Source organism: Ranitomeya variabilis, chromosome 8 (assembly GCF_051348905.1).
Source record: "Ranitomeya variabilis isolate aRanVar5 chromosome 8, aRanVar5.hap1, whole genome shotgun sequence".
Lineage (NCBI taxonomy): Eukaryota > Metazoa > Chordata > Amphibia > Anura > Dendrobatidae > Ranitomeya > Ranitomeya variabilis.
In genome coordinates this window covers 34,574,254-34,600,129 of record NC_135239.1, presented here as the reverse complement: position 1 = coordinate 34,600,129, position 25,876 = coordinate 34,574,254, and the positions used below count along the sequence as shown (strand labels likewise).

At 46.3% G+C, this 25,876-nt stretch overlaps 2 protein-coding genes across 3 annotated transcripts in view; one reads left to right on the top strand and one right to left on the bottom strand.

Annotated features, from left to right (window-relative positions):
• Window positions 1-14,426, bottom strand: part of PRPF38A (pre-mRNA processing factor 38A) — a 23,229-nt gene extending 8,803 nt beyond the window's left edge. The window contains exons 1-4 of the mRNA XM_077277877.1: window positions 14,030-14,426; window positions 11,845-12,004; window positions 2,993-3,114; window positions 1,708-1,793 (exon numbers count right to left, since the gene is read on the bottom strand). Of these exons, the coding sequence (XP_077133992.1) occupies window positions 1,708-1,793; window positions 2,993-3,114; window positions 11,845-12,004; window positions 14,030-14,159 (498 nt within the window). The 5' untranslated portion in view covers window positions 14,160-14,426. The remainder of the gene's footprint in view (window positions 1-1,707; window positions 1,794-2,992; window positions 3,115-11,844; window positions 12,005-14,029) is intronic.
• On the top strand, window positions 14,201-25,876 carry ORC1 (origin recognition complex subunit 1). Of its 2 annotated transcripts, none has more exons than XM_077277875.1 (18): window positions 14,201-14,339; window positions 15,484-15,586; window positions 16,738-16,862; window positions 17,050-17,228; window positions 18,108-18,486; window positions 18,779-19,025; window positions 19,141-19,251; window positions 20,307-20,402; window positions 20,891-21,113; window positions 21,259-21,356; window positions 21,927-22,028; window positions 22,303-22,474; window positions 22,635-22,742; window positions 23,056-23,205; window positions 24,030-24,149; window positions 24,750-24,916; window positions 25,240-25,327; window positions 25,578-25,876. In XM_077277875.1, the coding sequence occupies exons 2-18, from the start codon at window positions 15,489-15,491 to the stop codon at window positions 25,770-25,772; spliced, it is 2,658 nt and encodes an 885-aa protein (XP_077133990.1). In that variant the 5' UTR covers window positions 14,201-14,339; window positions 15,484-15,488; the 3' UTR covers window positions 25,773-25,876. The 2 variants fall into 2 exon arrangements, with proteins under 2 accessions (XP_077133990.1, XP_077133991.1); XM_077277876.1 differs by having other exon boundaries at window positions 14,290-14,495.

Sequence of the window (25,876 nt, the reverse complement as noted above, 5' to 3'; positions counted from 1 at the left end):
GTAATGAATGACAGTGGGGAAAGGATGGAAGGGAGACTCCCTAGGTCTGGGCATATGTGTAGTTCTGGGGCTGCGGGGGTGGGCTATGCGTAGGAAGAAAAAAAAAACCCACAGTCTGGACAGAGCCTAACCAATCTTGGCTGGATGCGGTGAACCTAGTCTGAGCGGTCTGGATGCCTTTTATTTAGTATTAAGAAGCAGGTAATGCAGAAAATGACGGCATGGAGCTGCGGCTGGAGATGTAACACCCCTGAAGGAGAAGGAAGGGGCGGGCTGTGGAAATTGAAACAAGAGCTCCCATAGGAGGGATAGTGCTCGGGCGCTGACTGCCTGGTGCGCATGAGGGGGCGTGAACAAGGCAGTCATGCAAAGAAACAAGCGCTCCCATAGGAAAGAAAGCGTGCGTGCAACCCCTCGCGCTGACTGGCTTCCGTGCAAGAGTCGGAGATGAACAAAGGGTGGAGGCCTTAGAAAGCCGGGGACTATATGTAGTTTTCGGTGGGCTGGAAATCTCGGGCTGTAAAGAGGAGATGAGCTGGGTGCTCCTCCTCCTTTAAGCAGGAATGCTGAGAAAGAGGGACAGTACCTGCTCTGGTCGAAGTCCCGACTCAATCTCCATCCAGAGGATGGATAGCATCAGGAGACCCCAGGTGAGGAGAGAGGACCCTGGGAAAAGGTGCCCTCCTTCCCAAGGAGGGCACAAACTGCCCTGAGACACTTCAAGTGTCAGGGTGCAAAGTCCTGCTCCGCAGACCAGGGAGGGTACGATGTGGACGGCACCACACTGTTCTCTCAGTCGCTTAATTTGGGAAAACAAAGTGAGATATTACACTCAGTTACCCTGAAGAGAAGAACCTGAAATACAAAGGGAGGAGTAATAAACACAACAAGGTGACCTACGGAGAAAAAGACGGATCTGGGATCAGATCCAGGTCTGCCTCCTACTGACACCAAGCTAAAACTGATGAGCTTTGTGCCGATCGGTGGGGTGTACACTGCTGAGGAGGAGCTAACTTTTTTTGCATAGTGTCAGCCTCCTAGTGGCAGCATACACCCATGGTTACCAGTGTCCCCCAATGAAGCGATAAAGAAAATGAACTATCGAAAAAAAATACCAAAATTGCACTATTTTTTTCCCAGTACATCATGTGGTAAAGTGAATGATATCACTCAAAATTACAACTTGTCCTGCAAAACTCAAGCCTGCATATGGCTGGGATAATAGAAAAAAATAAAAGTTCTGGCTCTAGAAAAATTAGGATAACTTAAAAAAAACAAAAAACCTTAAAGCCCCAAAACAAATACATTGTCTTGTCATGAAGGGTTTAAAATGGATTTATCCATTCGATCGGACCTAATGACCTGATCAGGGACTGGGAGACCCCTCTGCAGTCAGCCCAGGGGATGTATACAGGACCCCGGGGATGACTCTCCTGTAAGCATGATGATGGAGCACATTAAGTGCTGCCCGCGTGATACAGGTTCAGTGCTATGCTTATACATGGTCAGCCATTATTCTTGGCTATTCATATGCGGTTTTTGAAACAGCTGCATTAGAAAACGCATTACAGCCAGAGAACAATCCAAGATCATTTACAATCATCCCACATTAATGAGTAAAACAAGGGAATGAAAACATGAGAATGAAAAACAGAAGCAGCCCCTGCAGTACAGACATACACGGTCCAAGAAGTAATGGATAAATACCTGTAAGCGAGGTAAGATGACGTCACAGAGGCGTTCGCTGTGGAGGAGCTCGTCTATGAATTCATCTACATGCATCAGCTCAAATTCTAGGCCAAATGATAGAAAATAGATCATCATCCCTCTGAGAATTGTCCGTCTCACACTACTAAGACACAATGTCGCGCTTCATGCAACTATTACAACCAAAGATGGAAGATTGGGACACGAAAGCCTCTGAATGGCTGCACGTGACTAGAAGAGTCAGTTATCGACTGTTTTCTGGTCCTGGTGCCTTGTAAATTGAATATACATTGCGTGGACTAGCTGTACAGACCTCTGGTGGATTCGCGGAGGTGTCTGTTTATTGGTTCAAGACCTTTTATGCTTTTTAGCATCAGACAACCCCTTTAACACTCACCCTGTCACCCCTCCCCTCCATACATATGCTTGTATGTGATCTCATAAAAAGAAATAAGCAGCTGACAGCATTCATTCACTTTTATAGCCCCCCGATATGCAGTTTGCAGCCTGATCCAAGTTTCAGATATATTTTATGAGAGAGTGTCCCTCCCTGTAATACAGGCTGGATGTGAGCGCCGTGTATATTGCAGTCTTCATTAGCCCATATATCCGCTGAACTTCTATGCTGCCTCTTCATGGGCCTTCATCCTTTTCCACAGCCTGGTTTCTCTGCCGTCCCCAAGATGCTTTCTCCCCTCTCCATATAACCGCTACCTTCTGCTATCTTTTACACTAAGAAGGGGTGCAGCATTAGCTCTGATGTTTTGTATGTTTTCTTGTCGCTCAGATAAAGGATTTACACACTGCACACTGGTTTTCCACAAAGCTTCCTGTATTGACACAATGAAATACAAATCTGTCACTACTAGGGGGCCCTCACTACATACTGCATTTTTTAGCTCAATCTAAATGCAGTCAGCTCCCTCTAGTGGTGACAGAATGGTATCTGTTGGTGCTATAACTGTGCAAAGGATTCAGGCTTGTTGAAGAAAGCATTGATAAAGATAGAAAGTCATGTCAAAATTGACTGACTATCCTCTCCCCACTAACTACTGTTGTAGGCAAAATATGTCAAGCGATATTATACTGTGAACTCATAATACATTTCATCACAACACAGAAACAATGGCTACAGACACATTGTGCACACATTCATCCCATAAGGAAAACTAGAATGGGCAACAGTGTACTACACCATAAATCCGGATTTTATACTACACATATGGACGATTATCGACAGTACAACAGCTACAGATTTAAACTAAAAACACTGCAAGAAAATTACCCCCGTTCCGATTCTGAGTCTTGATCTTGCGGTAATCGTTATACAGCGGCTCCAGATATTTGTAGCAGTCACTGGCCGTACCAGTCAGTCGCATGTAGAGAGCGCCCAATGCTCGCACATATCTGCGAAGAAGGATAGTGATAGCACCAGTGTTAAAGTCAAGCACGGAGCCAGAGAGCCCCGCTTGTGCCGGCCCGCACGGAGCCAGAGAGCCCCGCTCGTGCCGGCCCGCACGGAGCCAGAGAGCCCCGCTCGTGCCGGCCCGCACGGAGCCAGAGAGCCCCGCTCGTGCCGGCCCGCACGGAGCCAGAGAGCCCCGCTCGTGCCGGCCCGCACGGAGCCAGAGAGCCCCGCTCGTGCCGGCCCGCACGGAGCCAGAGAGCCCCGCTCGTGCCGGCCCGCACGGAGCCAGAGAGCCCCGCTCGTGCCGGCCCGCACGGAGCCAGAGAGCCCCGCTCGTGCCGGCCCGCACGGAGCCAGAGAGCCCCGCTCGTGCCGGCCCGCACGGAGCCAGAGAGCCCCGCTCGTGCCGGCCCGCACGGAGCCAGAGAGCCCCGCTCGTGCCGGCCCGCACGGAGCCAGAGAGCCCCGCTCGTGCCGGCCCGCACGGAGCCAGAGCCCCGCTCGTGCCGGCCCGCACGGAGCCAGAGAGCCCCGCTCCTGCCGGCCCGCACGGAGCCAGAGAGCCCTGCTCGTGCCGGCCCGCACGGAGCCAGAGAGCCCCGCTCCTGCCGGCCCGCACGGAGCCAGAGAGCCCCGCTCCTGCCTTTTTATATGAAGGAAAACTATATATCCTCGGGCTCCGAGACTTCTCCACCATTATTAGGAGTTTTTAATCCTCTATCTCCCTGCTGTACCTTTATTTTCCCCAAACCTTTTACTCACATAGGCTATAAGCTTCTTTGTAACTCAATTCCACCTCATACTGCTATCACAGGTGAAGGGGATTAAGGTGAACAAACTTCAACTCATCCCCAGCCCTCATGAATGACATCAGAAGATCTCAGCCAGAAGACTGCTTGAGTTGTGACACCAGAGCTGATGGAGAAACATTCAGTGACCAGGCCGCCCACAAAACCCTTTCAATCACAGCGTAAAGGGGATCTTCTTCTAGAGCAGGGGTCTCAAACTGTATTCCTTGAGGGCTGCAAACTGTGCATGTCAAGATTTCCTTAGCATTGCACAAGGTGCTGGAATCATTATCTGTGCAGGTGATTATCACCTGTGCAATACAAGGAAATCCGGAAAACCTGACCTGTGCGCAGCCCTTGAGGAATGCAGTTTGAGACCCCTGTTCTAGAAAGTCCTAGAGCTCGGACCAGTTTCTATCAGACATTTATGGCACATCCAATGATTGCAGCAGAACGCCTTGAATCCTTATTCCAACACTTGATATCTGATCAGTCATCCATAGCGCCCCCCCCCCCCCAAAAAAAAAAAAGGGATTTTTGTGTACTTACCGTAAAATCCTTTTCTCCGAGCCATTCATTGGGGGACACAGACCATGGGTGTATGCTGCTGCCACCAGGAGGCTGACACTAAGTATTACAAAGAAAGTTAGCTCCTCCCCTGCAGTATACACCCCTCTGCTGGCTCCCAGCTAACCAGTTCGGTGCAAAAGCAGTAGGAGATCAATAACATATAAGCGTATAGCATGTCACATTATATATGAGAGTATAACATATCAAATGATAAAAACAAATACAACTAATAATAGGGAGGGAGCTGTGTCCCCCAATGAATGGCTCGGAGAAAAGGATTTTACGGTAAGTACACAAAAATCCCTATTTCTCCTTCGCCTCATTGGGGGACACAGACCATGGGACGTCCCAAAGCAGTCCCTGGGTGGGGACAACATCAGATCAGGCCGTGTAACCGCTACTTACAAGTGCGCCAAGGCGGCCTGCAAAGTCCGCCTGCCCAGACTCACATCTGAGGAAGTGTGTGAATTATAGTGCTTCAAGAATGCATGCGGACCTGAGACAGGGAGATAGGCTGACATCTAGCACGGAAGGACTCCTGGATGGTGAAAAGAATCCACCAGGCTAACGTGGCCGATGAACCCGGCTAAACCCTTCCTGTGACCATCGGGAAGCCTACTTACCATCGAGAAGCCCAAGCAAAGTGTCCAACCTTTGGAAGGACGCCGTCCTCGATACGTACCCACTTGGAGCACTCACTTCTTCCAGATTATGGAGAACCCATTCCGTTGTGTGGACTGGAGCCGAAAGATGAGAGGACGATGCCCCTGCAACAGTGGGAATACAAAACCACCTTGGCAACGAGGGAATGGGATGGCTTGAGGGCAACTATGCATAGATGGTAATAAGGAAAAAAGACTGAAAGGAACAGAGTGGGAAGCTCTGAAGACTCATCAGGATGACAAGAACGCATAGAAGAAAGGGGAGTGACGTTCCCTTATCGTAAAGTCTTTCTGGATCGAAAAAGGAGTGTACTGTAAGATCCCCAGGACCATTAAGGTCCCCCAGATCTAACGGTACGCGGTAGGGAAGAACTACAGGTGGAAACTCCCTGCGAGAAGGTCCATATTTCCAATTTTGACGAAATAAGACGGAGAAATACTAGTACCGCAAGCGAGAAAACCTGACATGGTCAGTGCGGGTCTCCCAGGATCACTGGGGGCCTTTTCCGCTTCCAAAAAGGTCTCAGACGTAGTGGAAGAGGAGTTATGGAAATTGGTACCGTGGAAGAAACGGAGTATGCACTGCGATGGACTTGGATCTTGCAGCCAAACCATGAACTGGAGTACATAGGCGTTCAGCTTGGACGCCATCCAACCTACATCTGGAGTACTCCAGTGAAGGCAGATGTGAAGGAAGACTTCCGAGTGAAGTTCCCACTCACTTGAGGAGAAAACCCTGACAGCTGAATATGTCAGCCGCCCAGTGTTCTACTCCAGGGACATGTACTGTTGAGATCACCGAATGATAGATCTCGGCCCATCAGAGAGTGCGAGGTACCTCGGCCATGGCGCTTGACTGTGGGTACCTGCGAGATGATTGACGTATGGCACAGCTGTGGCATTATCCAAATTGAAGACGGATGGTTGACCCGCCTAAGGGCAGTGGGCCTGCTGTGGGATTGGCCGTACTGTTCAGATCCCCAGAGAAATGATCGGGAGAAGAAGACGGGCATTGGTATCCCTAATAACCATTGGACCAGAAGAAGGCTCTGGATGAGGAAGGAGCTTAGAAACTACCTTTTGAAAGCCTGATTGACTTGCTGAAAACGAGCGGAGCAAAAGAAAACTACTTCCGTTTTCATCTTATTGCTCGGAACCCTCCTAGCTAATTGAATGAACCGAGGGAATGAGTGATCAAGTGCACAAGCTCCGTGTTGAAGGGCCACGACCTTGACTCGAGAGAGAGAATTACCATCCTTCTTGTGCAGGATCATCGTCAAAGAGGATCTGCTGGGCTGGGAATGAGGAAAAAACTTGTCTAAGTTTAGCTGCTAGCCCAAGAGAGAGGGTATTGCAAGTGATATAGACGACTTAGCGTAGTCCTTGTAGAGCGGCTAGAGAGTCGACCGAGTAGGGCAGGACGACCATGTTTCTAAGGTGCAGGAAGCGCATGACAACCGTCATGACCCTTGCGACCACTCTGGTGTGGTAGCCAGGCAGAAGGGCCAGGTCGTGAAAATACTGTTCGCGAATGGAAAGGCGAAGAGATTATAGTAGAGAGGAGAAATAGGTATGTGAGGGAAGAATCCCGGATGACGATGGATGCCAGAAAACAACCACGTTTCTCTGTTGAAGTAGTGGCTGAGCGGAGGAACTCCATCCGAAAAAAGAGAGGGCCCTGTCAAAGGTTGTTAGAAGTTTGGGGTCCAGAAATGGAGATACTTTTCATTCCCTCCATTTTGGAACCAAGATCCCTTAGATCTAGACTGTCCTGGCCAATGCTTCCACTGCTGGTTGAGCTTGAAGAAGAGATACGATCCCTTGCTAGTCTCCCGCTCAGAAGATTTGATTGGCCAGCTATACTGTGGAACGAAGTAGATAAGGTCTGGGACCCGGAGACTTTCATTCTCTCCCTTTGGTCAAGCAACCTATGTGGCGGCTAAGGAAGGGTAGAGCGCTAAACCCGAAACCACAGGACGGAACTAACTAGACCTGCTATCCGACCGTCTGTGGAATCTTAATTGATGATACACCGGCCAGGATACTGGTAGGAATACCGCAAGAAATTCTGCCCGGCGAGTCTGTCAAGTGACAGAATGCGGGACTGTAACCAGCAGGTCTCTGCCATCGTGCAGAGAAGAAAATAAGGAAAAAATAAAAATAAAAAATAAAAAACCTCGAACCACCATATCTTAACAGGGAAGTGGAGAGGAATCGTCCACTTTCTTGCATCTGATACAAAGGGGGGAAAAACCTCCTTGTTGGGACGCCACAAATGTGTGCCTCAATACATCCCCAGAATTGAGGTTTCCGAGTGGACAGGGCAGGTTGTGGCGATAGACCTGGATGCAGAAGAAGATACATGGAGGCGACACTCCGTGTGCTCGTCTGTTGAAGGTGTGGGGGGAAATCGGAGCCCTTAAAGGGACCCGTCGCCCATAAAATTCCGACCAGGTATGGTATCCTACTTAGAGGTCTTCCAGTGCATCACCGTCAAATGTTGATGGAGATTTTCTAGAACCTGTACGTTTTTCTAGAATACTTGCGGCCCCTGCTAGCCGACGGCTCCCATTGTAGGAGAGGGAGCATGTGAGTGCTCCAGAGCTCAGTTAGGGTGACCAGCTTAGGATAGATGATGTGCCCTTAAGACCAGTAAATACTGGTCATGCGCTTTTAAGGCTAGGGGTTACTGGCCATGAGCCTTTAAGACCAGGGAATACTGGTCTTGTGCCTTTTGTAAGATGAAATACTGTTCATGTGCCTTTAAAAGCAGGGCATGCTGAAATCCAAGAGATAATGGTCATGTGCCCTTAAAACCAGGGTATGCTGGTCATTTGCGTTTAAGACCAGGGCGTACTGGTCCTGAGCCTTTAAGTCCAGGGCATAATGGTCACGTGCCTTAAAGACCTGGGCATACTGGTCGTGTGCCTTTAAAAGCCAGGGCGTACTGGACATGAGCCTTTAAGACCAGGGCATACTGGTCATGTGCCTAGAAAACCAGGACGTACTAGTCATGTGCCTTTAAGACCAGGGCATACTGGATATTGCGTTTAAGACCAGGGGATACTGGTCACGTGCCCTTAAGACCAGGGCATACTGGTCATGGCCTTGAAAAACCAGGACGTACTAGTCATGTGCCTATAAGACCGGGGCATACTGATTATAGCATTTAAGACCAGGGGATACTGGTCACGTGCCTTTAAGACCAGGGCATACTGGTCATGTGCTTTTAAGACCAGGGTATACTGGACACGTGTCTTTAAGACCAGGGAATACTGGTCACGAGTCTATAAGACCAGGGCATGCTGGTCACGTGCCTTTAAGACCAGGAATACTGGTCATGAGAGGAATGTAGGAACAAGTGCCTTAAAGACCAGCAAAGCTGGTAATGTGCCTTTAAGAACAAAAAAAGCTGGTCATGCTCCTTTAAGACCAGGGATGCTGGTCATGTGTCTTTAAGACGAGGGCACACTTGCCATGTGCCTTTAAGACCAGTGCCTACTGGCCCTGTGCCTTTAAGACCAGGGCATACTGGCCTGATTAAGTACTAAGGAAAAAGAGACCGGCTTCTGGCAGAGCAGAGAATGCTGGGGATGTGACCCTTTTAAAACTAGGGGACCCTTAAGACCAGGGAATGCTGGTCCTGGGTTTAATAAAAAGGCATGGAAAGCTGGGGATGCACCTATGGGCCCAGCGACTACCGAGGCAGAGTAGCAAATACCAGGGAATGAGTCACCAGGGAATGAGGCACCAGGGAATGAGTCATGAGTAGTGTTGAGCATTCCGATACTGCAAGTATCGGGTATCGGCCGATACTTGCTGTATCGGAATTCCGATACCGAGATCCGATATTTTTGTGATATCGGGTATCGGTATCGAAACAACATTAATGTAAAAATGTGTAAAAAGAGAGAATTAAAATAAAAAATATTGCTATACTCACCTCTCCGACGCAGCCTGCACCTTACCGAGGGAAGCGGCAGCGTTCTTTGTTTAAAATTCGCGCTTTTCTTTCCTTTACGTGAGTCCCGGCTTGTGATTGGTTGCGTGCCGACCATGTGGCCGGGACGCAACCAATCACAGCAAGCCGTGACGTAATTTCAGGTCCTTCAGGATTTTAAAATTACGTTCCGGCGTTGTGATTGGTTGCGTCGCAGTCACATGGGCGACGCAACCAATCACAGCAAGCCGTGACGTAATTTCAGGTCCTTAAGGATTTTAAAATTACGTCCCGGCTTTGTGATTGGTTGCGTCGCAGTCACATGGGAGACGCAACCAATCACAAGCCGTGACGTCACGGGAGGCTGGACACGCGCGCATTTTAAAATGGGCGCGTGTCCAGCCTCCCGGCTTGTGATTGGTTGACCGCGGCGCAACCAATCACAAGCCGGGACGTCACAGGAGGCTGGACACGCGCCCATTTTAAAAAGCGCGCGTGTCCAGCCTCCCGTGACGTCACGGCTTGTGATTGGTTAATGGCGGCCATGTTGCCGGGACGCGGACCAATCACAGCAAGCCGTGACGAAATTACGTCACGGCTTGCTGTGATTGGTCACGGCGCCATGTTGCCGGGACGCGGACCAATCATAAGCCGGGACGTCACTGGCGGCTGGACACGCGCGCTTTTTAAAAAGCGCGCGTGTCCAGCCTCCCGTGACGTCACGGCTTGTGATTGGTTAATGGCGGCCATGTTGCCGGGACGCGGACCAATCACAGCAAGCCGTGACGTAATTTCGTCACGGCTTGCTGTGATTGGTCCGCGTCCCGGCAACATGGCCGCCCTGATCAATCACAAGCCGGGACTTCACGTAACCAAGTAAAAGCGCGAATTTTAAACAAACAACGCTGCCGGTTCCCTCGCTGAGGTCCAGGCTGCGTCGGACAGGTGAGTATAGCGATATTTTTTATTTTAATTCTTTCTTTTACACATTTATATGGATCCCAGGGCCTGAAGGAGAGTTTCCTCTCCTTCAGACCCTGGGAACCATCAGGGATACCGTCCGATACTTGAGTCCCATTGACTTGTATTGGTATCGGGTATCGGTATCGGATTGGATCCGATACTTTGCCGGTATCGGCCGATACTTTCCGATACCGATACTTTCAAGTATCGGACGGTATCGCTCAACACTAGTCATGAGAGCTTCGTTGCTGGGAACTCACAGCTCTCCGTTTGCAAGCCTGCATACTGTACTATACATTCTGTAGTGTGCAGGAGCACCAGAAAATTGCAGCCTTAAGTATATAAAAAAACAGGGAAAGCTAGTCCCTAATGCTGCCGGGATGCGTGCCGGGGGGGGGGGGGGGGGGGGGGGCGGGGGGTTGGGGGCCGATTCACCTTACTCAGGTTCTGAGTCCCCCGACTGGAATAGCGCTGACTACAGCGCTGAAAAACCGCCGGCCGCAGCCCCCTCCAGAAGAAATAGTGACCGCAATGGAGGAGGAGGAAGATGGCCGCCGAGATCTCGTCTGGAACGAGAAGCGCCTGAATAGGGGGGCCGAGCCGCTAGAAGGGAGCAAGCGGTGGGCGGGGCCTCCCGGGCTGCGGCCTAAACAGGGCCGAAGCCGGGGACTAAAGTTATGGCTTCGGCCGGCGCGCACCCGCAGACTGAGGGGAAAAGTGCCGCGAAGCTCTGTGGGGACCCAGTCGCTATGGAGCCCTCCTCTGACCGTCGGAACACCCAAATCTCACGGAGCACTTACCCCAATATGGAGGGGGACCATGGCAGATGCTGCAGGTAGGAGCTGTGCCCGGGTAGATAGGCCGATGCAGGGTTGGGGAGCCTCCATCCACCATCCCTGCAGAAGAGGGGTGGAGAGGAACCGTCTGCCTCCTTCCATCATCCGCTTTTTCAGTGGTGATGCAGTGGGGGCTGCTCGGACGCCACGCTGGAAGGTGCCTCTGTACAGCCGAGGGTAAAACCTGGTGGACAGGGCTGAATGTCCGGCAATAGGCCTGGCTGCAGAAGAGGATACTGAAGGTAAAACTCCAGTGCTCGTCTGATAAGGGAGGGGGGAGATCGGTGCCCTTGAAGGGGCCCGTCGCCCCTAGAATCAGCTCAGGCAGTGGCTTCCCACGTCGCAGGAGAGGATACGGAGAGGTAAAACTCCCGTGCTCGCCTGTTGATGGTTCGAGGAGATCGGAACATGAAAGAATCCGTCGCCCCATTCGACCGTAGTAAAAAGTAAAAAACGGAAAAAAAGAGTTCTTTGGGTCTGAATAGCAGACCCGTCCGTGTGCCTCCTACGGACACTAAGCAAGAACTGGTTAGCTGGGAGCCAGCAGAGGGGTGTATACTGCAGGGGAGGAGCTAACTTTCTTTGTAATACTTAGTGTCAGCCTCCTGGTGGCAGCAGCATACACCCATGGTCTGTGTCCCCCAATGAGGCGAAGGAGAAAAATGGCTTTAAAGTGCTAATGCAAAACATTGATTAAATCTGTAGTGAGTGAATAAGACCCAATACGTAGTCTCTGCAAGTCAGGAGATCACTACCACATGTACACATACAACATATAAAGTGTTTGTCCTATCCCTAGGCTGCATGGCCAATGAATCCACTCCATTTCACACTTTTTAAGACCACTATGATTATCGCTTTACACTCTAAGTTTATGTTCCCCCAAAATATAAAAACAGAAGTGTCTGCCAGTCCCAAGTTCTGGAAATGGAGGTACCCTTTAAATGAACTCTTGCTACTTGTTACTCACTTGAAGTCTTCATTCTTTATGAACTCCACAATGATGTCCTTTTCTGGTTGGATCTGCAGCATTTTCAATGCCAAACACAAGAACGGTGTGGGCTTAATGTTGCCTCCATAAACTCCTCCAATATATTTCAGCTCCATGGCCTTATCCACCACCAGCTCAGCTGAAAAATAAAACACATTTGGGATTTAATGTTATGTTTGCTGAAGACTTCAATAAGCTTAAAAACTTTTAACAATCAATTGTCATAGTACAACAGCAAAGAATAAGACAATCTCATATCATACATTGTTTAAACCTCAGACTAAAGCTACTTTCACAGTTTTTGAGGCATCAAAATCAGCGCGTTTTTCAAACATAAAAGAAGCCGCCCTCCTCCTCCTATCAAAATGTGGATCCTTTTAATATATTGCAGCCATCATATTATAGAGCACTGAGTACTTACAATTGCTCATTTTTCCTTTCTACCCAATTAATTCTTCTGTTTTTCTTTACATCTATGACATCACCTGTTTAAAAACTGAATCCTTCTAAGCTCTATGCTCAGAAACAGGAGGTCAATTTTCCCTGTATGAGTCAAAAGTCGCTGCAAAAGTTCCTGGCAGGGGAGAGAATGGAACAGACGGGTCAGGAGGTGAAGAGGGGAATTATAAATGAAGGAACAGGAGACTTCCTGTTTCTACATAGAGCAGAGAAAAGAAGAATTCGCTGGGTAGAAAGGCAAAATGAGCAATTGTAAGTACACAACGCTGTATAATATGATGACTGCAATATATTAAGAGAATGCTGTGAGAAGTGCTTCTTTAAGAAAATGCTCTTGTTTTGCAAAGTTTTTCTGAGTCAAACTTTTTTCTTTTTTATTGGACAGTGCTTAGTTTGGAGAGAATGTCTTCAAGACCCACCTAAAAAAAAAACAAAACAAAAAAAACAGCGACATGCACTTTTTTTTCTATCAGATAGTTTCCAAAAATGTAACGGAAAAAAATAATAACACTCACATGAACAGAAAACTGAAATAAAGGGGAAATGGTTTTTTTGAGGAGGATGTTAGGGCAAATCTTTTTTTTTTTTTTAAAAAGCAATGGCCATTAATAAAGCGTCCGTCAGCCACCAGGACGGTAAGATGGCATTATCTGTCCTTTCTGAGCTCCTCTCAGCTGACTTATGATCACAGACCACATTAAAGGGAACCTATCACCCCGTTTTTTTCGGTATGAGATAAAAATACTGTTAAATAGGGCCTGAGCTGTGCATTACAATAGTGTAGTTTGTGGACCCCGATTCCCCACCTATGCTGCCGAAATACGTTACCAAAGTAGTCATTTTCGCCTGTCAATCAGGCTGGTCAGGTCGGATGGGCGTGGCTTCTTCCCCCAGATATTGCGTAGTTTTCCGTTGGTGGCGTAGTGGTGTGCGCATGTCCAAGGTCCCCAATCCTGCACGGGGGGGGTGAAAATAGCAGCGATGTCCGTTATTCCATTGGTGGTCGGTGGGCGCGGCCATCTTCCTTTGGCCGCGCGTGCGCAGAAGCGGCGCTCTGCTGGCCGCGGCTTCAGGAAAATGGCCGCGGGATGCCGCGCGTGCGCAGATGAAGATCGCGGCGGCCATTTTCCTGAAGCCGCGGCCAGCAGAGCGCCGCTTCTGCGCATGCGCGGCCAAAGGAAGATGGCCGCGCCCACCGACCACCAATGGAATAACGGACATCGCTGCTATTTTCACCCCCCCGTGCAGGATTGGGGACGTTGGACATGCGCACACCACTACGCCACCAACGGAAAACTACGCAATATCTGGGGGAAGAAGCCACGCCCATCCGACCTGACCAGCCTGATTGACAGGCGAAAATGACTACTTTGGTAACGTATTTCGGCAGCATAGGTGGGGAATCGGGGTCCACAAACTACACTATTGTAATGCACAGCTCAGGCCCTATTTAACAGTATTTTTATCTCATACCGAAAAAAACGGGGTGATAGGTTCCCTTTAAAGCTGAACGTGCCGGGAACAAAGAGCCTGGAAAAGCCAAACACGACTAAATATTTAATTAATCCCAATTGCAAAACTGATATTAGTCCCAGTTACAGGCATTTAAGTAAAAAAAAGAGTCTCCAAAAATGGACAATCCCTTTAAAAGTAGAAATCCACTATCAGAACCAGACAAAGGAATGGACGCCTCCCTCCCACTCACCAGTGAGGCCAAAACACTCCTCCTTCCAGTACTTGGACTCATAGATGCGGGTTCGGATGATTTTCTCCACCAGGTATTGCGGGTTGGTGCCGTGGACGCTATGAGCGTCTTTCACAGTGCGGTTCGCCATATTGCGCGGCGCTTTCCGTACTTCCGCTTCCGGTGGGCAACGTCATCAGTCTACGCTAAACTCACTTCCGGGTTACATTATTGCTCCTCCCACCTGGTGACGTCAGTGGCGGGAAAGTTCTAGCTGAGTTTGTCTTTGAGACAGGAGAGAGTGTTGCTGAGGAGCTGAGCGCCGGGAGCGGTGAGTGCAGGGAGAGAACCAGAAGTCCCAGCAAGCCTCGCCTATTGATAAGCCTTATCCTTCCACAGCTTCTGACCGTAGACCTGCATTCAGCTTCACAATTGGTCCATCTTATTTATTTGCAATGGGGTTCAACCAGCTGAATTGACCTAAAAAGTGATTATTTATTTATTTTTTTTTACTATTTTTTTTTCTTTTTGTTTACTTTTTTTGTACTTTTTTCTTTTTTTTTAATCTTTATTCACCATAAGGGTTAAATAATTTTCTATTTTCATACATCGGACCATTACGAGTGCAGTGATGATAAATACATTTATTTTGTTTCTTTTCTTATTTTTACCTGGGGAAAAGCCGGGCGAGTGCCATTCTTATCTTTATTTTTTAAAACTTTTTTTTTTTTCATTTTATTTTTGGTCTGATTATATATATATATATATATATATATATATATATATATATATATATATATATATATATATTAGAAGGAATTGTGGTCTCCTGTGAAGCTCTCCCTGTGTGCGCCAAGGTGGTGGTAACGGGAGGGTGAAGGTGCCCCCCCGATTGTATAGATAAGACGCTGGGCAGTGATTGACAAGTGACAGCGATCTGAGCGCAGCTCCTCTCGCTGCTGTTAGAGGCAGGTGCTGTGGGTATAAAACAGCCGGCACCTGAGTTCCCGCCATGACAGATATATGCTATTTAGAGCTTAAAGGGGTTGTCCATTAGGAATAAGTTGAAACCTATCCACAGGGGAGGTTATAACTTTTAGATCGGTGGGGGGGGGGGTCCGACTGCTGGGGGACCCCATTGAACTGCAATAAGGACACTTAGAGTGAAGCTGAAGTGCGACCATCGCTCCATAAGGAATGAATGGAGCAGCGTTTCAGCAGACGCACTACCGCTCCATTCGAACAGGGATAAATGTGCTCCGCTTTGACGATCTGTGGGGCTTCCACTGTTCGGACCCCCACAGATCAACAAGTTATCACATATCTTACTGATAGGTGATAACTTCCTCCTGCCGGATCACTCCTTTATAGTTATATGCAGCGACGTTTGTCTTTTCTTACCTTACTGTTATTTTTCTTTTATGTCAATAATTTGCATCCTATTGCTTTTTTTCCCTCTATTTTGCGGCACGCAGAAGTCATGACAAAGTATTACACCCGTGTGAATCGGCGACGTCTGTACTCCTGGGATGGGAGACCTGCCATGAAGGACAGAAAAGTTTTCCATCTTCAGTATAGGTGAGTGTTCTTGAATGTGTGACCGGGTCATTGCTGTGCTCGTCTGCCACTGTCATCAGTTTACCCTCTAGAGCTTTTCCTGATCTGTCAAGAGTTTGAGTGATCAATCCGCATTCAGACTCCTTACGGATATGGTGATGTGAGTACGGCCGGGATCAGACATTCATCCATACGGCTTGCGTTTTTGTTTTTTTTTACATATTAACAAAAATGTTTTAATTGGCAGAATATGGTTTCTGTGTTAGTAATTACAGGGGAACCATGAAAAACTGATGCTGTGCAGAGGATGCCCATAGGGCAGCTGCTTGTAGTTTTAATGGCGATTCTGATATGAAAAGCTGATCAAAATAGTGCAAAGGTCCACAGGTAAAAGCGTGCATCTGGACCAGCATTGCTCCATTTGGTACAAGGACATCATTCAGATAGTGATGAACGAACATGTTTGGATAAGGTGTTATCTGAGCATGCTCAGGTGCTATATGAGTGTCTTCGGCGTGCTCGAAAAATATGTTCAAGTCCCGGCGGCTGCATGTCACCCAGCTGTTCAACAGCCGCAACACATGCAGGGATTGCCTGTTTGTTAGGACTCAAACATATTTTTTTGAGCACGCCAAAGACACTCGGTTAGCACACGAGCATGCCCCGGTAACCTTATCTGAGCATGTTCACTCATCACTAAATTGATGCTTGTCTGAATGAATTCTAAGGCCGGGTTTAGACAAGCACAGAAGTCGCTTTTAACTTAGAAAGCTCTGACTATTTTTCATCCACCTGGTGCTCTATATATCTATTTTTCGCATCCACATATCACCCGTATGTGCTCTCTTTGACTTTTTTTTTTTTTTATGTGCTTGAGTTTAATTTTCCAGTCTGATAAGGGATAATAATTAGACTACTGCACATTGCATCCTCCCCACACACAGGTACTCATTCCCCAATTTTTTTTTTGTTAAATGCTCCTGAATTAGTCCATTCACATATGATTACCCATGTACTATCTACTTTGAACAAGGTCCGAAAAAAACAAACAAAAAAAACTGTTTTTTGAATTCCCAACTGGTGTCATGTCCTAAACAAACAGCCTCACATGCATTGACCTGTAAAATACAGTTGTACCAATGCACCCTAATGTGGATTTGTCTCTCTTTCAGTGCGCTTGTCATGAAGTCAAGTGACACTGAAGAAGTCACAATAAATCCCGGAGACTTTGTTCTGATTGAAGGCGAAGTTGAAGATAGACCTTTTGTAGCAAGACTGAAAGAACTGTATGATGATGGTAAGAAGAGCAAAGTATCTGTACAGAGGAGGTGGCGTCTCATCCAGCAGATATATGGGTTGGCGCCAGTGATGATTAGATGGATAGATATAATCTCCATCTTTTCAATCCTTCAATAGAGATAAAGGCTGAATCTCCTAATTAATTATAGAATTAAACTGACCTCAGATATTTTTTTTTTTTTCAGGTGCAAAAAAAGATGCAAGCAAGCATGCCATTGTTCAGTGGTTTCTGCGCTACGAAGAAGTCCCCTACAACAAACGGAAGTTGCTTGGTAGAGATCCACATCCCCAGGAGATCTTCTTGTATGACTTCAAGGACTGTGAAAATGACATTGATGCTGAGACAATTATTGGGACTGTTCAGGTAATCGCCTCTTACATGATGTCTTTTTAGCCATGCTTACAGCCCATTGTACACTGGCTGATTACTCCGTTTCCTAAGCAGCCGACTAAATGCTGTAAATTTTCAGTGCGCCATTAGCAAATTGTCAGTTATATTGGAATCATGCTAAATGGCAAGAACGTAAAGAGTTACTGTCTGTGACTGTACTTTTACTGGAAATGTTAAATTCCATGAAAGCGGTACTGAAATGCCTCTCTTGAACAGAACGGTGGCCGGGCGTGCGTCTCCACTTTATTCTATAGTGGTCAGCTGAAGATAGCAGCAGAGTACAACACTCGTTTTTTTTCCTGTGCAGTCTTGCAGTGGAGACATGCACAACGGGAGATATTGGAGCCCAATTTTCAGCATCGGTGGAGATCGCAGTGGTCAGAGCCACAATAATCCACATTGAATAGCTTGTCCGTTTGATAGGTGTGAACTATTGATCCCGTTTTCCTCCACTGTGTATCGGAGCCTTATAAGGGGATTCCAGTGCTGCTCGCTTCCACTTTGGAGGTGAACGATGCTGATGGTGTTACAACCTCACATACATATATGCAGATGTGTAGAGTTGCAATGTCATCAACACTGCTCCTCTCCAATGTGTAAGTTGGGGTCTCCGGAGTACCCCTGGTGATTGAATGGAGCGGTGGACAAGCATGCACCCAACTGCTCTGGGCACAGTTAGTGACTGCGCTGTACTTGACCGCTGCTACTACTCGCTGTAAAGAATGTGGGGGCTTTAGACTCCCGGTGGTTGTGGTGGTCCCCATCTTTCGCACATTGGATAAGCGATGTTGCTTGTGGGGGAACCCTCTGATTATAAGCCACTTTATAGTAATGTAAAACGTTTTTCTTTAGATAACTCAGCTAACGCCTGAAGATCCTTTTCCTCAAGGAAAGAAGTCATCAGGGAATGCCCTGTATGTGAAGTTATCATGGGATGGAAAGACTTTCAAACCATTATCCTCCAGCCTCTTTGAAAGGAAAGGCAACAAGATTGTGCATAACGGACCCCTGTCTGAAAAAATGTTACCGAAGCCCCAGTTCTACTCTCAGAAAGGAGATGCAGGTGAAAACAGACAGATCACACGTAGTGCAACCAGGGCCCAAAAAAAGGAAGCCGAAATAGAGTCTCGACACTCGTCGTCAAAAAACTCACTTTCCAAAGAGAGAGGGGCACAGAGGATTCCCAATGGGACGGGCACACCCGGTGCCAGGAAGAAGCTGCAACTGAACAGTAGGTATTTTGGGGGTCAGATTGACTCGTGCCTATTGGGTGGTTTTCGTTTTTGGCTTCCTGTGGTCAATGAAGTTCTAAAATGTACCTGTACCACTTCCTTTTGCGGTTTTCTATCCCTTGGTTGAACTTGAGGGGCGCAAGCTTTTGGTCACATTGCAGTTAATTTCTCGGTCGCTATTTTTGCTGAAGGAGCACAAACTTTATTTTATTGTTTTTATCAGTGCATAGTTTATTGTAAAATGTAGCTGATTTAGGTTTCTCAGATTACAAGCTTGCTTTCTTTTCTTAGGCCCACCAAACTCTCAGTGCAGGCTAGCGATGGATTCTCTGGATGAATTTAAGGCTCTAGAACCAGCTGCTCCCAAACGTAGAGTCGCTTTCTCTGGACTCCAGGACTCCCCTCCCAAAAAGATGCTGACTGATGAAGATTGGTCTTTGCGGGGCTTAAGTGAAACAAAGCACGGATCTAGATACAGTATTAAAGTGACCCCTGTGAAACCTTCACCATTCAATGAGCGAAAGTCAAGCAAATATCGGTAAGTCCCAACTTCCGGACAAAACTCTAAATGTGATTTTTCAACTTTAGATTAATTTCATTTCAAATCTTAAACCATAATTTCCGTGTTTTTTTTTTTTTTAAATTTCTTGCAGAACCGAAGTAAACAACGGAAGAAAACTTTCAGAGAAGAGTGAAAAGGTGAAGCCTAAAACGCCAGAGAAAGCGAATATCACACCAGAGAAAGTTACAAACTCTTCTAGAAGGTGATTTGATATTAATGTTATACTTACGCTGAGGATATATGGAGACAATACTGCTCTCCGGTTTATTTGGTGTTTTAGCTGAGGATATGTTACGCGAGATCGCAGTGTCCCATTACTACATTATTGCATCTGAGCTCCTTTTTTGCTGCCATTGTTTCAGCACCTTATCCTATATTTTTAAAATATTTTAAACAATTTTGAAATAGTCTTCTTATTCTTATTATTGTCGGTCACTTCTCTTTCTATACCAGAATTATGTGGTTGTTTTGGTATTAATTTTGTTTCAGTATTATTGCATCTGATGGCTGCAGTGTGGCATTGCTGCATTGCATCTGATGACTTGCAACCTGCTGCAACACAATCGCAACAGTTCCCAAATGTGTTGAATTTCCTATCGCTTGCCTCAGGTTGCATGGGACTCACTTGCTTTAGGTGTCAATGCAAACTGCAAGCGACTTGTCTGCAATGTATCCGTTTTTGTAGTGTTTTTTTTGTTGTTGTTTTACGTCTACACTGTGGCACTAAAATAGTCATAGAATACCAAGTTGCCCAAATGCTTTGGGTGATATGACTTGTCTCGCGACTCTCATTCATCTTCTGGCATCCAGCGCAGGACCCTCCGGTGATCGGTAACGGAAGCAATGATATCTCTGTTCTTCTGTCACCGGACCACTGAGGTTATTAGAGAGGCGCATGATCAGAGGAACTTCTGATGACGTGCCCTTCTAGCCACCTAAGCGCTGCAACCAGTCACAGGCATTAGCATCCCTGTAATGGAAGAACGGCGATGCCATAATTTCCTTTGCCGGCGTAGACCACCGAAGCAACGTACGCTGGAACCATGGGGGTGACAACAGGTGAGTATGCCAGATTTTGACATTTCAATCCCTCTCGACTCTGAGCAACATCCGCATAGAGTCTGGACAATGCCTTGAAAGTTGCGCGAGAAACATTTTCTAGTGATTTTCATACTTGAGTGACTTGTCTTTATTTGGAACATAAGTGATATTTTACTTAAATCTTGTTTATATTCATAACCTTATCTTTTGCGTCAGGGCACTAGAAGAGCACAATGGTGGAGGGCCTGAAACTCCGCGTTCACGCAGGAAGTCTGCACAGGCAACTGTTAGTTTAATCCGCAAACAGATTAGGTAAGTAATGCTGTAAAGTTTCAGAAGTGTCATCTTGGATTGAATCGGGGTTCCTTGATTGAGTACTTTCTTATTAAAGCAAGCATGTCAAACTCAAATATACACAGGGCCAAAATTAAAAGCTCAAAGTCGTGGCCAACCTTGATATTTATTTGTTGACTTTTTTTTTTTCTTTAATTTGAGGAAGTTTTTCCTTATCTTCACATAAAACGAACTTTTTCATATGGAAACAAACTTAAAGGGGTTGTCCAACAAAGTACATTTTAATAGATCTTAGACTAAAATATTGGAATATGTTACGTAAGAGCAGTAAAAAGCATATGGCCTAATTTAAAGTGAACCTGTCAGCAGGATTGTGCGGAGTATTGTATACTGGGCCCCCGCATAGCGCTCCGCGCAGTATACTGGGCTCCCGCATTAAAAAATAAACTGTCCATTCCTAAGTTCTATGGCAAAGAGCTTGTTAGATTTTGATCTCCCTGCCCCAGGATCATGTCCGATGAAGATTTTGAGGATCTGGATGAAGATAAAGAATTTGTACCAGAGAAAAAGTCTACAGTGTCGAGTAGCAGTGAAGATGAGGAGGAGGATGATGATGAAGAAGCAGAAATGGAAGATAAGAAGTCACCAAAGAGAGTTGCAAGGAAAAGATGTACGCCTAGGACGCCAACATCCTCTAGGAAATCCTCAGCTAGGACACCAAACAAAACAGTGAGCGGTATTGACTAGCGGAGACAGCTTTTCTGTTGATTGCTGTTCAGTTCTCTTACACCTCACTCATGTTGATGGATGTGAGAAGTAGAGCGCAGCTCCCTTTTGGGCCAATAATAATGGAGTTCTTGTTTAATTTTCCCAGCCGGGCTCTAAAGCCGCTCGTGTTGCGACACCCAAAATCCCAGAACGGAACCAGCCGGTACAGAAGCCTTCTAATGTGCTGGAGGAGGCTCGCATAAGGTGAGGAGCCCGGTACACGCTGACTGCGATGTCTTGGCTATTCAACATCTTATGTCCAACTTTTATTTTGAGATGCACCCATAGCAATAAAATTATAGGGTAGGGTTACAACAAATCTGATTTTAACTACCTGGAGTGGTGACCATTTTTTTGCATTTATATTGCTTTTGTCACGTTCCATGAGCAATGGCTTTTTTTTTTTTCTCATCAACGTAACCGTAGCGGGGCTTAATTTTTGTAGTTTTGAGATGACTCCTATAGGACGAGTTGTCATTTTGAATGACACCATTTATTTCACCATATAATGTACTGAAAAGTGGGTTAAGTACTTTGATCATTGTTTTTTGTTTGTTTTATGTCTTTGGCTGTCATATTCTAAGAGCCATAAGTCTATTTTTCTTTGGGTGCATAGTTCTATGATTACTTAGTTGTTTGGTTTTTTTTCTGGGGGTGAGCTGTAGTTTTTTTAGCCCCATTTTGGCTTCCATGCAACTTTCCGATCTTTCTTTAATTTGGACTCTTATGCGACGATGCCAATTTTTTAAAGATTTTGCCATTTACTTTTAACAGGCTTCATGTCTCTGCTGTGCCAGAGTCTCTGCCCTGCAGGGAGCAGGAGTACCAAGACGTATACAACTTTGTAGAAAGTAAATTGCTGGATGGGACTGGAGGGTAAGTTGATATCCGCATATAGCGAATGCATATTGTTGGGTTCCCAGCATGAAAGTGCTTTTCCCGGTGCTGCTGGTGTGAACTGTGTTCTGTTTCCATCTTTGCTTCTGCGGCAGAGACTGAAGCTGTCCGGATCTAGCGATGTGGACAGGTTCAGAGCCGTGCCTGCAAACTGCCTGCAAGTGCATGCTCTTTACCTATCAGACCAGCCACCACGGATGGACTGCAGCGGTGACTGATAACCTTTTACAGTGCATTTTGTATACTTTTCTAGCTGCATGTACATATCTGGCGTACCAGGCACAGGGAAAACCGCAACCGTACATGAAGTGATCCGCAGTCTGCAGACCGCTGTTGAGGACGATGATTTGCCAACTTTCCAATTCATAGAAATCAATGGCATGAAGCTGACAGACCCTCATCAGGCCTATGTGCAAGTATTAAAGGTGGGAAAACCTGTAGCACTTCACAGCCCCATTTATAGAAATGTCAGTAATAATGTTGTGTAAAAGGCGGATAAAGATTATACCATTGTACGTGCAACATATAATATGTACATGGATATTGGATATGCTGTGACGTTCCTTTTTTTTTGTATAATTTCAGCTTTTAACAGGACAGAAGGCGACTGCAGACCACGCGGCTGCACTCTTGGAGAAAAGATTCAGTACAGCCGCCTGCAATAGAGAAACCACAGTATTGCTGGTAGATGAGGTGAGGATATGTGTTTTATAATCAATTGAGTCTTGGGAGGGGGGTAAAGAAGTTCTGCACCAGTTTCCTGTTTTAAGGCCAGTTTTACACGGCCATATTTATATATACACACCGTATGTTTCAGACTATACGATGCACTCTTATGTGCATCTTATAGTCCGGATGTTATATGTTTGCCCTTTTTAAGTTTTGTACAAAAAAAAAATGTCGGTGTTAAATCTTTTAACTTTTTTTTTCCAAGGCATTGACAGAAATAAACTTAATATGCCAAGGAACAGGTTGTATGTGTCTGACCTCTAATATTTCTCCCCAGTTGGACTTGCTTTGGACCAGGAAGCAAAACGTTATGTACAGTTTATTTGACTGGCCTACAAGAAAACGAGCAAAACTCATTGTCCTTGCAATTGCTAACACAATGGATCTGCCGGAAAGAATGATGATGAATCGGGTTGCCAGCAGACTGGTAGGAAATGTTACTTGTGTTTTCTTATAATGCTCTTCATAATGTCATGCATTCAGATTTTATTGTCTTGCAACAACGGTTAAATTCACAGCATATAAAGTGGCGCAGATTGTGTCTATATAAATGCATCTGTTTTCATAAAGGTACAGATGGTGACTCCCTACGGAGGAAATATGGGTTCCAATTTTGGCATCGCATCAGCCGCTGCAGGGAAGATGTAATATTACATGGCCGTAGTGATAAGGAAAGGCGTTATCTGAGCATGCTCGGGTACTAGCCAAGTGTCTACGGCGTGGTCGAATAATATGTAAGGACCCTGCGGCTGCTTGTCTCACGGCTGTTGACAGCCATAACATATGCAGGGATTGTCTAACAAACAGGGAATTCCTGCAAGTGTTGGGGCTGTCGAAAAGCCACGAGACATGCGGCCGCAGGGACTCAAGCATATTATTCGAGCTCGCCAAAGAGACACTGTTAGAAGCCGAGCATGCTCAGATAACACCTTATTCGAGCACGCATGCTCATCAATACACGACAGTCATTCAGATAAATGGCGATCCTGGTGTTAGAAGGGTGGTGAACATCATTCAGAATGAGAGCTGCTGCTGCAGAAATTCTCTCCATACACTGGGGGATTCAAATGATGAACCCCGCCAATGTGATACTCGTATGCCCTGATAGGACATATACAGAGGCTTTGTCATGATGACCTAATAGTTTTCTTCTTTCATTGTATCTTTATAGACTGTGCTCATTGGGATATTTTGTGTTTTTCTGGGGAAAAAAATGAAATCTTATTATTAATATATAATGTTCGTTTTTAGGGTCTTACCCGAATGTCTTTCCAGCCTTATACGCACAAACAGCTCCAGCAGATCATAACTTCAAGGCTAAATCACGTCAAGGCGTTTGAGGATGATGCCATCCAACTAGTGTCAAGAAAGGTTTGTGCACTACAGTACCTTCGGGTACCGTTCATTTACTTTCTGGAGCCTTTTCTGTTCATTTATGGAGTAAACTTGGAAATAAATTCCTCAACAAATGATAATGTAAGTAATATTTGATTATAAAGCGGTGATGCTGTATCACTAGGATAATTGGGGGTTCGCCCTCGGTGATTCCCACCTATCTTGATTTAGTGGAGTGGACCCTTTATACTTTCCCCGGTCGTTCATTCAAGTGAGCAGAGTTGTTCTGCCTTTCTTTGGCGCAGCCTTGTGCAGGAAAATGTTAAGTAGCACTGCTTCCCCCTTCATTCTCTTGACTAGCGGGGGCCCTAAATGTGATGCCATGTACTAGCAATATGCTATCTCTTTGCTCTTATACACGTGTGTGCATGACAAGGAGTACGGTATCTTTGGTTGCGGGTGGCTTGGCCAAGGATTGGCTTGTGCCGCCGTTACATCACCGCATAATGTCGGTTGAACAGAGCCACATTGTATTGTAACATGCCCCTTGGAAAAAGTCGTGACGTCACATTTGCAGGGACACGGTGCGGCTACTTAGCGATTACAACAACTACATGTAACCTCATTATTCCTCAGGTGGCTGCCCTGTCTGGCGATGCTCGCCGATGTCTGGACATCTGTCGTAGAGCAACAGAGATCTGCGAGTTCTCGAGCAAGAAGGGCGAATTGTCCCTGGTGAAGATGCTTCACGTCATAGAGGCCCTGGATGAGATGTTCTCCTCTCCCTACGTCATGGCCATTAGGTAGGATCGCGTCCAGTGGTGGAAAAATCTCATAGCCTTAAATTTCTTTTTATTGCGTAAATGTATGATCGCCGAAGATCCAACCAATCCTAAGAAGAGGTCCCAAAGTTCACTGTGTGACTGTAGCATTAGTGAGCACCACTAGAGGACTTGAGTCCCCCATTCTCTTGATCGGTGGGATTCTCAGTAGCCGGACCCCCAGCGATAATACAGTTATCATCTATCCTACAGACGGCCGATGTGTTAATTATATGACAACCCCTTCTTTAAAGTTGTCAGAGCAGAAGATGCAACAGTAACCCGGTCTGCATGTCTCTCCGCAGGAGCGCCTCTGTGCAGGAGCAGGCATTCTTAAAAGCAGTGATTGCAGAATTTAGAAGATCTGGGCTGGAAGAATCTACTTTGCAACAGGTGATTTTATATATGGACTTAATATTTTGTAAAAACATCCAGCCATTCATCAGTATTTGCTTCTGAGCTGAGCAGGGTCATCTGTCCATGTCCACTGCACACAGGGGGTTTGTAGCGCAACACTGGAATGATATTTACAAAATTTTAAGGGACAATTTACTTTTCTCTATTGCTTCATTGGGGACACAGGAAAAAAGAGGCGTATGCCATTGCTATGAGGCGTAGGCGCTTACTCTGGTGTTTTTTGCAGGTATATCATCAGTACGTCGCATTATGCAGGATAGAAGGGATTACGCCTCCTTCCATGTCTGAGACTATGGCCGTCTGTTTAAGACTTGGAGCCTCCCGTCTTCTTTTGGTGGAATCCAGCCGGAATGACCTGTACCTACGAGTGCGGATGAATGTGAGCCAGGATGATGTCATGTACGCCCTTCGGGAGGAGTGAGCTGTATTCTTACCATGCTGATTAGTAATGTATATATTTTAAGTCTGTGACCTATATTTACCCCAGTTTATGGTTATTTATAATAAAGCTTTATATGTGTTTTA

Bases quoted from the DNA above. Each gene is read 5' to 3' on its own strand.
- ORC1 (XM_077277875.1), top strand. From the start codon at position 15,489: ATGACAAAGTATTACACCCGTGTGAATCGGCGACGTCTGTACTCCTGG. The intron at 21,114-21,258 runs GTGAGCGGTATT...TAATTTTCCCAG, and splicing joins CTAGGACACCAAACAAAACA to CCGGGCTCTAAAGCCGCTCG. The intron at 24,150-24,749 runs GTTTGTGCACTA...ATTATTCCTCAG, and splicing joins TCCAACTAGTGTCAAGAAAG to GTGGCTGCCCTGTCTGGCGA.